The 14,022-nt window shown below is 38.9% G+C and overlaps 1 protein-coding gene across 3 annotated transcripts in view; it reads right to left on the minus strand.

Annotated features, from left to right (window-relative positions):
- LOC126400955 (paired box protein Pax-7-like) overlaps nucleotides 1–8,568 on the minus strand; it is a 244,405-nt gene extending 235,837 nt beyond the window's left edge. The window contains exons 1-4 of one of the 3 annotated variants that reach the window (XM_050061969.1): nucleotides 7,574–8,568; nucleotides 6,555–6,790; nucleotides 6,151–6,292; nucleotides 5,778–5,906 (exon numbers count right to left, since the gene is read on the minus strand). In XM_050061969.1, the coding sequence (XP_049917926.1) occupies nucleotides 5,778–5,906; nucleotides 6,151–6,292; nucleotides 6,555–6,790; nucleotides 7,574–7,658 (592 nt within the window). In that variant the 5' untranslated portion in view covers nucleotides 7,659–8,568. Of the gene's footprint in view, nucleotides 1–5,777; nucleotides 5,907–6,150; nucleotides 6,296–6,554; nucleotides 6,791–7,573 lie in introns of all 3 variants that reach the window. The other 2 variants (XM_050061970.1, XM_050061968.1) reach the window with 2 other exon arrangements.
- Nucleotides 8,569–14,022: the final 5,454 nt, after the last annotated feature.

The following is a 14,022-nucleotide window of genomic DNA, read 5'->3' on the forward strand; positions in this document are numbered from 1 at the left end:
TGGAGAAAAGCAGCTAATTGTGATATATGTGCAAATGTTTGGTGTTATTATTTTATAAATGATGATTATAAAATCTGGCCTATTCATTTTTGTTGTGTGTTTTAAAGAGTGGATGTTGCTACTGCAATTGGGTTAAAACCAGTTTCTTCTACATTTGATAAATGCGCCTCTCCTTCTTTTTCTTCTTCTTCTTTTCCTTCTTTTTATTATTATTATTATTAGTAGTAGTAGTAGTAGTAGTAGTAGTAGTAGTAGTGGTAGTAGTATGTAAGATTTCTGGAGAATGATGTGCTGGTAGAGCTGAGCCTTAATTCAGTATCATCATTAATCAGCTTTCAGTAGCATCATATTACAATCTCAGCATGTCATTGTGTTTAACGTGTTTCTGTTTAATTATTTAATTAATGAGTCAGATTAAGCAGTGAAAAACAATATGAATTAGTGAGCTTTATGTTTTATTTCATGTGTAATTTGGTCTCATGTTCTCCATAACATGAGCTTTACTATTTGGCATGTGGCTTTGCATTCTGTCGTCAAATTGTGACACATCTCCACATTGGAAAATATCCTTGTTCAAAATCATGATACATACATTTTAATGTATGTATATTTGATGAGTTTATTTCACATGCAATGTCCGCAAAACACGTGTGAAACACCATTTCATATATGAAATAAATTCACGTGTAAAATGCTGTTTCTGTGGGATATGATCTATCTGATATGATCTATATATATATATATGTGTGATATGAAATTCAGGTTTTTACATGTGTTGTCTCTGATCTTATAAATTTTAAAATATAAAAATAAATATAAATATGTAGAATGTGCTTCTCATGTGAAACTTATGTGCATATTTGGACTGGATTACTTAACATATTGAAAAAGCTGAACCTGGCTTTAACTTAAAACCATCCAGTTCACTGGAATTGTATCTTATATTAAGTTTATGTGACAAATAAATGATGGCTGGATGGGTTGGTTGGTTGGTTGACTGATATTGATTGATATAACTTTTACATTTATTGACGCATTATTAATTGTGTCATTATTCAATTGTTAAGATTTTTCTGCTGAAGTAATGCTAAAATTTGGTTTAATACACGTATTACCAATTGAAGCATTCTACCTCACATGTTCTAGGGTTGCCACGCATTTGTTATTTTATCATTTCTTGTGGATGTCTTCTTTTACTTTGCTTTATCCTGTTCCTGTGTGCTGCCACACTGACCCAGTTTCCCCAATGGGATCAGAGTGGGATCTTTGAATAACGCCCCTGCCAGCCTCCTGATCCAAAGTTAACCCCTTAATTTTGCATAAAGAGAGGGAGACCTTAAGGCCTCATTTACACCGCAAGCATGCGTTCGCTTGGTCCACAAGCGTAGCGGTAGCACACGTGTATTCACACCAAAACCGAACAGACCTGCGCGCAGCTGCCGCTGCTGTCCTGTCAAAATACAAACCACACCCGCACAGTTGGAGGCGGTAGTGCACCGTGTTTGCAAATCTCCAATAAGCCCCAAAAAAGAAGAAGTGAGTTTGGACCCAAAGCCCAGGGTGGACGGGTTCGCGCGCCAGTGATTATTCCAACGCTTGGAGAATTAATATTTAGCACCACAAATGGGTAAGTAGGCTACATGGAACATGTGCCTATCAAGTCTGGCTTGGTCAAGGGGGAGATATCTACGGTGGCCGAGAGAGGTCAGAACACACGCAAACTTGTGTTTTTTGTTGAATACCGCGACCATTCGCTCGCGACTCGCGCAAAAAATCAGCGTCTCTTCTATTTTCGAGCTTGCTCGTGAAAGCAGCGCGACTCGACCGGCGCTTGGAACAGATGCGGTGTGAATGCTCTAACCTGTTAACATGCTGGAAATGAAAATGCAGTAAACAGCGACCGTTCGCGAGTGCTACGCAAACGCATCGCTTGCGGTGTAAATGAGGCCTATCAGAGAGAGGCCTTAAGTGATGATATATAATAAAATCATTAATTGCAGCGAGCTGTCAATATTTAGGCTGAATTATATTAGATGCGTCTGTGGTGTGTTGGCTAAGGGGGAGAAAGCAAGAGGGGGTGGGTGGGGGGTGGAGGGGACAGGTCCTGTCTCATGTGGCAAATGGGCTTTAATTAATAGACAGGCAAGCCTGAAAGCAGCACTAGCACCAGCTAATATGATGAACTCTCATTGTGGCAGTGTCACTGCAAATGTGTCTGATAAGCAGAGGCAGCAGAAGATCAAAGCCTCTAAGCTGCTCACTTTGCTCTACTCGAAAAGTCTGAAACACAGCACGTGAAAACCTATCCTCAGGTCTGCCTCAGGTCAGCATGCCACCACAGCTGCCGCGGGAAAATTACAGCCTCACCAGTTCCATTTATCCAGACATGAAGCTCTCTGAGTCCGTGCCATCCATCACTGCTGTTGTGTTTACACAGTACTGGGAGTTCAAATTCACTGTTATTATTCAGAAGCCAGTTTTTAAGGATTTTCAAGGTGAAGGTGACCAAACTTTTCACTTATAAACATTTAGGTGGGGACTATATGTTACAAAGAATAGCTGTTACTATGGTAGTTTAGGTGTTTTATTTAAGATAAGGGCTGCAGTTTGAAATGTATATTAATACAGATTTTTCATGTGTTTTTCATTTATTTGTTTAGTCATAATTCCAAAGACAAGCATCTATCTGCAGTTTTGTGTTTAATGACTTCAAACTACACATTAAATCCGAGCCACAGTCTAAAATCCCAAAGCTGTTGAGTTTAAAGAGAGGAGAGCAGCAGATGCTCAGATTGGAGAAAAATGAATCAGGGGACATTTGGATTTTCATTAGATAAATGACTTCAATGTTCAATCAATTATCATAGCAGATTAATGCTTTTCATTGTCATTATTTCTGTTGATACCATTCCTCTATGTTGCACATTGGCTTCCAGCCCCCCTGTCCTTTTTATCAATATATGTCTCTTAAAAATGTGAATTTTTGGTGCGAGGCAGTGGGGGAGAAAGGGGAGGTTAATCCCAGTTTAATACACTGATACACAGCCCAGGACCCAGGCTGTGATGATTGTGTTATCTCAAGCCAACATTTGGGTCTCCCTCAATTTCAACCCGGCAAAATAGCTGGGAGAAAGTGCAGATGGAGTGGAGTAAGTGCGGATGCCCAGGGAAAAGTGTTATTAATAGCTGCAATAGAACTTCCCACTGCCTGTGCTCGATGTAAAGCTGCCTCTCGTCACTTCAACTGGATTTGTTTGAAGTGCTCTTTCCATCCTCACTATCAACTTTTTTTTCTTTCAAGCAGGCTTATTCTGGACTCCAAATATTGACCGTTTTTTTTCCCCTGTAGTCGGTCATGTATATCTTTGGGAAACAGCATATCGACCAAATGCTGCCCTAAAATTTAAGATCATCATTGTAGAGGTTACCTTGCCTATCCACTACACCTGCCTTTACAAATAAAATGCCATTTCCTACTGTATTAAGAAAGGAAAGAAACATGTTCACAGTGTATTCTGTAAAATATCATATATATTAACATTAAATTGATCTACTGAATATGATTATAATTTTGCAGCTTTGCCATCTACACTGTAAAAGGAAGGTATTTGTTTTAACTTCGAAAAGTTAGTGTCCAGGCTGACTTACAATTATAAGCTGACTGAATTTGAGAGGACGAGTTGAGGTAATTTTGTAATTATTCAATGTGTCAATTAAGTAAATTAGGTCAAACCATATACAATCTGTGATGAGCTTTCATGCAGTTCAAATTTTAGGGCAGCTTTTGGTTGATATGCTAATTATATCAGTCAACTTGAAATTTTAGCCTGGACACTAACTTTTTGAAGTTAAAACAATTTCTCTTTACAATGAATCATTTCCAACTAATAACATCTATGATGATTAAATATAAAAAAATAGGATCTACAATCACATTTTGACAAACACTGTCTTGTCAGAGAGATATGATGATATGCATGTACTGTAATATGTGCATGTATGTGGAGTCATTTCTTTTAAATGTTACGTAAGGAAATGCAGTTTGAAGAGTGAGAAGATATTTGCTTATTAGATTATTGGTTCATTGTAAAGATTGAATTATAAATGTATTATAATGCATTTTCTTGGATTGTTTTCAATGTGTTGGCTATTTGTAAAATGTTTTGTGTGAATAAGAAAGTTGACTCCTGTGCCTGTAGTGTTTACTTTAGTAGCTTTGATGGAAGATGTTAATATCAGCTTCCTCATCCATGTGTTGGTGTCAGTAGCCCACAATCACACCTCTTCCCTTCAGCCTAATACTGCTGCTAAAATACACTCCAGCTCTCCCTGAGATGCTGCCAACATGCCACCAAAAACAATCCCATAACAGTAAATTTAAATTTAAAAATACAATCTAAACAACACGAGAGGAAACCTTAAAATCTCATGAATTTGCGCTGCGGGCATCACACCACGAAGTGAGCCGCTGAGAGATGAAAGTGAAAAGAAATAAAAGGCTCAATTTAATCTGCTTTAAAGCCCTTCAACAGAATGCATGTGCTTGGAACTGTGAGAGTGAGGGCTGATAGGGGATAAATATATTTCTTACCATGCCTTGGAGCTATTACACCCCTCTCCAACACAGACACCTATTCAACAGACACCGGTTTCATTACCAGCTGTAATAGGCTAAGTCTTCAAATTATTAAATGCCAGGTTCGGATGACAGAAAGACACTAGCTGATCTTTTGAAGAACATGAAAAGGAGAATAGTTGATAGCGTTTGAAAAAAAAAATCACCTGTCAAAACAGTGATCAGGAAATAGTGGGAGCTACAGGCCTTAGGTCTGATTAATGAGCAGCAGATTGTGCATGGCAAAATGCCCCAAGAACACCAGACCAACAGCAATATGAAGGTTATTCTATAACTGCTGTTCTTTGAGTGATGAAAACTGACCCACAATCACATTTTGTATCTGGCAAGCTCTGACATCAAATCTAAAAAGTTGTAGCTTATTTGCTCTGGGAAATGATGAAATTAAAAAAAAAAAGTCTAATATATATATAAGCAGCTAAATGATAAATATGTGTCTCAATTTTATACTTGCAAGAGAGAAATCTAATTACTGAGAGAAGTGTACCCAAAATGTCATTTTAACCATTAATGCTTGAGAAATATTTTAGGCCTCTTCAGGCTACGAATCAAATTTGGTCGTTTTTCTCTTTAAAATGAACAGTTCGTTAAAATTTTAATATGAAGAGGGTTTTAAGATAAATCTGTAAATCTTTATATCCTGGTAACATTCAATCATATGAATTGAATACATTTTTAAATGACCAGATTCGTCTTTCTTCTGTTTTCGTTATTTTATTTTTTATTTGGTTGGGTGACGGATTTTTTTTTTTTTTTCCCCGAGTGAACTTGACGTCCTGACACACACACAGGCCGCTGTGAGGTCGCTGGCCCCTGGCCCCTGGCTGTGAGGGGTGTCCCTGTCAGCCCTGTAATTGATAATGACTGGCACATCGGTCATCTGTCAGCATTGCTTTCAAGGGAACGTTTAAGCAGCGCCGCGGGAGCCCGATCCACTCCAGCGCTCCCCGTCATAAATAATGAAGCGGCTTCTGTGTCTGTTGGGAGAACAGCCTAAAGCAGGGAAAACCCAGAGCGACAAAACGCCCATTTAGGCCCAATTTGTAGACAATTCATTGCCTAAACAGTTGTCCAACCTGCAGCTGTCCACACGCTTTTTAACTGTCCAAACGGGCCTGGCTCTGTTTTCTCATCTGCCTACCTTTATCACCGAGGATGCCGTCGATGCTGTGTTTGGTTTTCTTTTCTCCGTCTTCGTCCTTTTTGTCACACTCGTCCTCATCGTCCTTTTTTCCAAATCGAGCTCGGAGGACACGGCTGATCGAACTCACTGCGAACAGAGGCAGCTTCAGTAGGAGAATAATAATAGGCCTAATAATAATGATAATAATTAGGCTATTATTATAATAATAATAATAATAATAATAATGATAATAATAATAATAATAATAATTATTATTATTATTATTATTATTATTATTATAACGACCAACCTTGGCCTGAATTTTCAACTCTGCTTTTCTATTCATTTGAATGGGAAAATAGCGGAGAATGAAAGATGAAATGCGGCTTACCAGAGGAGGCCTCACCTGAAGGGACTGTGCTTCTGTCACACACCCCGTCCTTCAGCAGCTTATCCCGGATCTCCCAGCTGAACATGCCGGGGTTGTCCCGCTTGTACTCCTCTATCCGCTTCTCCACGTCCGGTGTGGCTACCTGCTGCAGGTGAGACAGCATGGCCGAGAAAGAAACAAGTAACACGGTGTGTAATGAGTACAGGCTGCTGAAATATTTAAGGCCGCAAACGTGTAAAAAATTTAAATAAAAAGCTACAGATAATTTGCAAGAATAATCAAGCAGCATTCAATATAAGTAACATTTCTTATTTCTTATGTTATTTGCCTATCATTATTATTATTATTATTATTATTGTTGTCGTTATTATTATTATTATTAATACTTGGCCTATCATTCTCACCCTGGGCTTGCTGCCTCCTATCGCTCCGGGTCGGATGGAGCCGGTCTCCTGATAGCGACAGAGAATCTTGGAGACGCAGCCGTGAGAGACCCGCAGCTGTCGGGAGATGACGCAGGGCCGGATCCCGTGGTGGGCCATCTCAACTATTTTGTGTCTGATGTGGTTGGGGAGCGGCCGGCCGTTAATGAAGACCCCTCCGAGCTGATTGACCCGTCCCTGGCCCAGAGGAGTGGACACTGTGGGCGACACAAGGTCACACTCAGCATGGAGCTTTTCTTACATTTCATCATCAGAGACAGTTATAGGAAATAGTCATATTTAAAATGCTGTGTTTGCTGTGCATGTGTACATATATTCATATTGGCCTACTTTTTTTTATTGACTCACTGGTAAAACTAATAAATTGTAGACACAAATCAAAATGTTGGTTAACAGACTGCCAGTAACGAATCACAATGGCAGTGAAGAGGAGATGAAGAGCTCCTTTTGTCCGTCTTTATTATTCACCATCACGCTTTACAACTGTTGGTGTAATCTGCTTCTCCTTGTTGATTTTTTTTTTATTTGATTTCCAGGCGCAGGGCACTTGAAGAAATCCCGCGTTTGGTTGTAGATCTCTGTTTTAGGATTTAGACTCATTTCAAATTTGTTGACTAAATGCTCAGTGGATAGTTCATAAATTAAGTGCAGCCTAGGATCTGTAATAGCCTATTTAATCTCCCTTAAATAACAGGCCTGTTTTAGTTATTTTTCAGAAGGATAATAAAGGCATTTTCAATGTGTGAAAAAAAATAATGCGAGTCCTTCATGGGGGAAAAAAATCCAGTGAGAGTAGCCTTAGTTTATTCAGGGTCTTGGCTCTTGTCAAGCTACAGTGTGTTCTGCTTGGCATATTTAAATTCTCAAATTGAGCTCCTAAGTTTTTAGAGTCCACACAGAATCTGAATCTCTTCTGTGTGAGTGTAAAAGGTCCATCAGGCTCCATCGTGTTCCCCAGCTGCTCCTCCGCTTATGCCTACCTTCCAGAGGGAATCCAGTGCGGGGATAGTTTTGTCCGGGAGCCGGGCGCATCATCCGCGGTACTGTTCCTGGTAAAGACGACATTGTACCATTTAAAAGAAGGTACAAACGAAAACAAAAACAAAAAGGGTTTATCTCAGAAATCCAGTTCAAGTGTAGACTTGTTGGTCACAAGTGTTTCGAAGGTGGGAATGTCAGATGGATCCAGTGTGTGGCGGAAAAGAAAAAAGAGATTAAGTAGGTTATCAGTATGAAAGCCCTCAAAGCAGGATAAGGATATTCGGCGGCAAAGTGCAGCGCTGTGTGGAGCGGCAGGGAGTCCTTACAATGTTAATTTGCCCACAATATACAAGTGCTGTGTCTCTGACATGAGCTTATTTAAGCGGTGTGAAGGCTGGACTACATTCACTGTCTCCCGGACAAGTCTGGACCAGGCGGGCTCCAGAGAGGGGGACGGGTCGTGAGCACCGATAGGTTCTTGGAGCTTTCTGTTTTTCCACAGAGAAAAGCTCCAACAAGTTTCAGCAGCCAATGAGAACGAAGGGATAAACATGTCCACACACACACACACACACACACACACACACACACACACACACACCGACCGTACCAACACACCACAGGCCTACCAAATACTCTAACACTCACACATTACCCTACACTGGTGAGGACAAAAATTGTCACCCAGGCCTATACTATAATGCAACCCAGTGCAATGCCAGCTACAGGCTATTGATCACTGTTTGTTAAGACTGTGGCAATGCTATGTGATGTCTGTGGTAAATTGTATTGTCTGCCCTTCAGCTGGAGACAAACAAAAACACCTGACAATAATACAATGCAATTTAAAGGGTATCTTTGGTATTTTTCAACGTGGACCCAATTTTCCCTTGGAAATGTGTTCAAGTGACTAACAGTAACAAATTGGTCCTTTACTGAGCGAGACTGCTGCAGCTGACATTAGTGAAACAGGCTGCAATGTAACCCACCTGGGGCAAAGCATTGTCAATGTACGTCCACCAAAAGTGTTTTTGCCACTGACAGGCTCAGATTATTTTTCTAAGTGTCTGACAACATCACACAACACAAGGATCCCTTCAGCAAGACACCTTTTTGTTAAAGAGTAAGATCTTTTTTGTCGAACCAGAAACAGCCCCAAAAGCGCCATCATCAGATCCACCAGGCTCCATTTAAGTTACAGTGATTTTAACAATGTTAAACACACTTTATTAGAAGTCCACAAAAACAAGATAAAAAAAAAAAACAAAAAAAAAAACAACAACAAAAAACAACTTGGTTCATATTTCCACTGTTCCAACAATCACCAACTATGGTTTGGTTAAAATAAACCCTTAAATCACCCAGTTAGATGTGGAAAATATGCTGGTTCTGTACATGCTAAAATATTTATTTAAATGGAGTTTGGTGATGGTGATTTTGGGGCTGTTTCTGGTTAAACAAAAATAATCTTATTCTTTTACAATAAGATCTATCTCTGTAAGGATCCTTTTCATAATGTTGACACTTATAATAATAACCTCAGTGACAAAAACAAGCACTTTTAGTGGATGTTTGAGGGTGCACAAATGCCTTAAGTGGTTATATTGCAGCCTGTTTCACTACTTCCACCCGAGCTCTCTCAATACTGGACCAGTTTCAAAAGTTTATGTTCCCATTCGTCCATCAGAAACAAACATGGGAAAACAGGGTTAAGGTTGATGAATACCAAAGTTACCTTTTTATAAGAAACTCTTATGCAGTGCAATTTAATATTAAAGGTCCCATCCTGTGAAAAGTCAGATTTCTGTCTTTTTTTTTTTCTTTTTTTTTTAAAGCAGGTATAGGTGCTATATAAATACTGTGAACATATCAAAACGCTCAGCCCACAGAGAAAAGCACAGTTTATATTCACAAACTGTGCTTTTAAACAAGCGGTCATGATTTTTCAGAATTTGTGATGTCACAAGTATATTATACTTGAAACGTAAATATTCTAAATGGGTCCTCTTGTATTTCTTGTTAGAATGTTTTGCAGTGTATGCGAATGACGTCAGCTTACAGAAAGTAAACATGGACCTAAGCTGTTGCCTAATAATGTATTCCAGTGAAACCTTCTATGAAGATAGAAAAACAGAGCTTTTCAGTCAGCAGGTGATTGCAGGTATATTCAGGCCAACAGCATGAAAAAAGAAATGTGGTTTTTGAACATGAAAGCATGTAAATAGTAGAAACACAAGTATGAATGTGAGCATAATTTGAAAGTTTTAATACCCCCATTTTTCAGTTTTACTTTGATTGACTTACTAAATTCTCTGTAACAGCAAACTATTACTGTCCATCTGTCAAAATACAAATGAAGAAGAGCTGACAAAAAAGGACCACACTCACAACAAATAAGCTTTATTAGAAGGACTTTGGCAGACATATATTTCCCAGGGTTTTACATTTCAGGCTTTCAACAGGCTGTAATATTCCTTTGATTGGTGGATTTAGCAGAAGAAAAAAAATCCATAGGCTTTGTGTAAAGTGTAATATAGCCTAATATAGACATTGAATTACACTGCAAGTTATTTTCAAGAACTGTAATATTGTGAAAATCATGAAGGTAATATTGTAGTTTTACTGTGAGATTACAGTGAAATACAGTAATTCTATGGGAGCATACTGCTAAATCACAGTTATCAGATTTACATAAACTGTGAAATTACAGTTAAATATAGTAATTTTACAAGAGCATGCTGCTAAATCACAGTAATATGCAGGTATAACTACTGTGAGATCACAGTATACAGATGTCATTTCACAACAATCTACTGTAAAAAAAAAAAAAAAAACAATACAGTAACTCACTGTGAAAGTAACAGAACTAGTAGTCAGTAATTTGCTATAAATGTACAGTCAAATATTTAACAGTGTACACAGACATTTAAGGAGCAAAATAAAAATCAATTAAAGTAAATGATCAATGAGAAAAAGCAAAATACAATAGGAATTAATATAACATGTCAGTTACATAGTAAGTGAAAATTCAATTTTGAGTATGGAGCTATGAAATATGGAGCTATATAGGACAAAATGTGAATATGGACATTGTAAAGGAACAAAAATAGAGAGGTAGAGTAAAAATGTAGGTTAGAGAAAAGATTGGAAGTTTAAATATATGCCAGTAATATTGCAATAATTAATGTAATGCTAGTTTATACAGTGTAATATAGCACAATGCACATATTTGTATATTTTTAGACACAGATATATAGTTTATCTTAATGTCTTAAGTACTAGTGTTAACGTAGTAGTATAATGTACATTTGTATTTCTATTTTATTGAATTTTATTATTTTATGTTCATAAACTTCTATTTTATACTCCTAATACCTCTTATAATTCTCTATTCTTTACATTGGAGCGACTGTAACAGATCACAATTTCCACTCGGGGATAAACAAAGTATTTCTGATTTCTAAAACAGTGACTGACATTATTCAGGGAATGTAGGTACTATAGGATCTCCTTGTTGGGGCCAATAAAGGCATGAGAGCATACACTACGCAGTTCTGCAAAAACTACTGCCACCACCACCTCTGCATGCTTTTCAAGAAATAAATCAGACATTACAATACAGAGACTGTATTGTAATGTGTTATTTGGTTTGTTGATATATCAATTGTATGTGTGTGTGTGTGTATATATATATATATATATATATATGTGTGTGTGTGTGTGTGTGTATTAGAGATGTAGACACATAACTGCATTTTGGTTTAAGAACCAAAAAAATCTTGTGGCTTCACTGTGCCCCACTTCCCCGTCCAGTTCTATACAGTTTAACACTGCATTAGGCTACAATGAAATGCAGAGAAGAACAAAATAGCCTATTAGAAAGTATATTATGATAGTGGTTCAAGTAATAGAATGTTTCTCTGAGACGTTTGTCCAATGGTCCATTGTCCACTGACAAAGTTGTTATTTAAATGTTTTTGAAAGTGTTACATCAAATTTTAAATGATATAGTGAATAGTTCATCGTCCACCAAGTACATACAATGCAGACCACTAAACAGACCAGTTACATGACATTGCCACATCCCAAACATTCTGAGAATACTCTCAGAAAGCTCCTAACTTAACCTAAAAACTTTTAGCGTGGAGTCCAAGCTGAGGAGTGTTACAAGAGCAACTCTAAGCAAGGAAGAGACAGAAACTCTTACCTCAGTGAGAAGGTGTGGTTGACCCTGTTGCTAGGTATGATGCATTCTTTTAACAGATATGTTTGGTTGTCACAGACATGCCCTTCTGTGAACCTGCAAGGTGTGGACACCCAGTGGAAATGGAATGAACTGCATCATATGAGACTGCAGAAGTCTTGTCATTATTAGTGTGATCAGAATCAGAATTAGAATCAGAAATAGTTAATTCCCCTTTAGAGGAAATTGTGATTCGTTACAGTCACTCCGATGTAAAGAATAGAGAATTATAATAAGTAGGAGTATGAAATAGTTTGTAAATATACAGTAATAAAATAAAATAAAATGAAATAAAAATGTGCATTGTTGGGATTCACAGGACCACAATTGATTGGTCATTTGTTAAAATCTAAACTGGATATTATGTGTAGGCTTTTCTTCCCTGCATGGGGGGGGGGGGGGCGCGTCCTCGGATCTGCAACTTCGGAACAAAAGCAGCACGCCTCAAACCAACTCTTCCCTCCATCCATTCAAGGATTGGTAATGAAACAACTAGGCATAGCTTTATCACATCAGGCTAAGCAAGACTGTTTAACTTGTTGTACGTGATTTAATGCTGTTTACTGAATTGCTGTTGTGATTGTTTGCAGTTAGGTCATTGGTTAGTTGGCTTCACCAAAGCTAAGTGATGTTAGTTTGCTAATGCTGTTCACAGACGTCTTGCATTCAACTAAACATCCTCTACACTTTGCAACACATATCACACATATCACATTCACATAGACTCATTTACAAATTTGCTTTCAACAGAGCTACAGCCAAAGAGGAGACTCAAAGTTTGCATTTCTTTTCCTTTGTCTTTGTCCTGACCACACAGTCAGACATATACCTCCCCCGATCTGAGGCCAGCTTTGATTCAGCCGTCTTGTAGTTCTCTGCTGTCAGCCATTTTGTTTTGTAGGCCAAACAGCCCTTTGATAACCACAGTGTGTTAGTGTGTTTTTCCACCCAAGACAGCAGTTGTGTTTTGGCAACCAGGAGGGCACTTAAGCATGCGTTTTTACCACCCAAGAGGGCAGTTTATCATGTTTTAACCAGCCAAGAGGGCAGTTTAGTGTGTTTTTTCCACCCAAGAAGGCACTTTAATGTGTTTTGCCAACCAGGAGGGCACTTTAGCATGCGTTTTGGCTCCCAACAGGGCACTTCAGCATGCGTTTTGGCTCCAAAGAGGGCACTTTAGCATGCGTTTTGGCTCTCAACAGGGCACTTTAGCGTGTGTTTTGGCTCCCAGGAGGGCAATTTTGCGCGCGTTTTGGCTCCCAGGAGGGCACTTTAGCGCGCGTTTTGGCTCCCAGGAGGGCACTTTAGCGTGTGTTTTGGCTCCCAGGAGGGCACTTTAGCGTGCATTTTGGCTCCCAGGAGCGCTGGGGGCGCTGGAGAGCTAATTTCTTATCTAGGCCTAACCGCCATATTGATTTTTACTAAACTTGGTAGATATGTAGAACAGGACGCCTCAAGGTGACTGGAGAAATTTAACTCTAATTAGCAACTGGGTGGCGCTATAACAACAGAAAAATGCTTAAAAATGGCTAAAATGCGACCAATCGCTGTGGCTCCCCCTGTGGCCCAATGTTTTGGATTTTTTTCTAATTTTTGGTATGACTAAGTCATGATATGTTATGCTGTACATAATCAAGGAAACTGTCAGTGTGTCATTCTGTCCGTCAGTCATTCTGTCTGTCTCACGTTTTTCTACTCACTGACGTGGTCAATCTATGTGAAACTGCACATAGGCATTGAGGATTGGCATAGTGTTAAGGCTTAAGTCCCAACAAATGGTGCTGCCGTGTAAAACATAGCACTGTTGCCTAGATCACAACAAATAGTATCCCCTCTTTTACAGTATCACCAGTAGATTCTCTACATTTTAGGTGCCTCCATGTGATGCCCAGTATTGTTCCCAACATAAATGGTGCCCCTTGGTGAGGCCTGTTATCATAATTCCCTACATTGTGCAACAATGTAAACACTAGCTCCAAGTGCCATACTATCCCACCAGAACACTGCGCTCTGAGAACGCAGGGTTACTCGTGGTCCCTAAAGTCTCCAAAAGTAGATCAGGAGCCAGAGCCTTCAGCTATCAGGCTCCTCTCCTGTGGAATCATCTTCCTGTTACGGTCCGGGAGGCAGACACCGTCTCCACATTTAAGACTAGACTTAAGACTTTCCTCTTTGATAAAGCTTATAGTTAGGGCTGGCTCAGGC

This window comes from Epinephelus moara, chromosome 14 (genome assembly GCF_006386435.1).
Source record: "Epinephelus moara isolate mb chromosome 14, YSFRI_EMoa_1.0, whole genome shotgun sequence".
Classification (NCBI taxonomy): Eukaryota; Metazoa; Chordata; class Actinopteri; order Perciformes; family Serranidae; genus Epinephelus; species Epinephelus moara.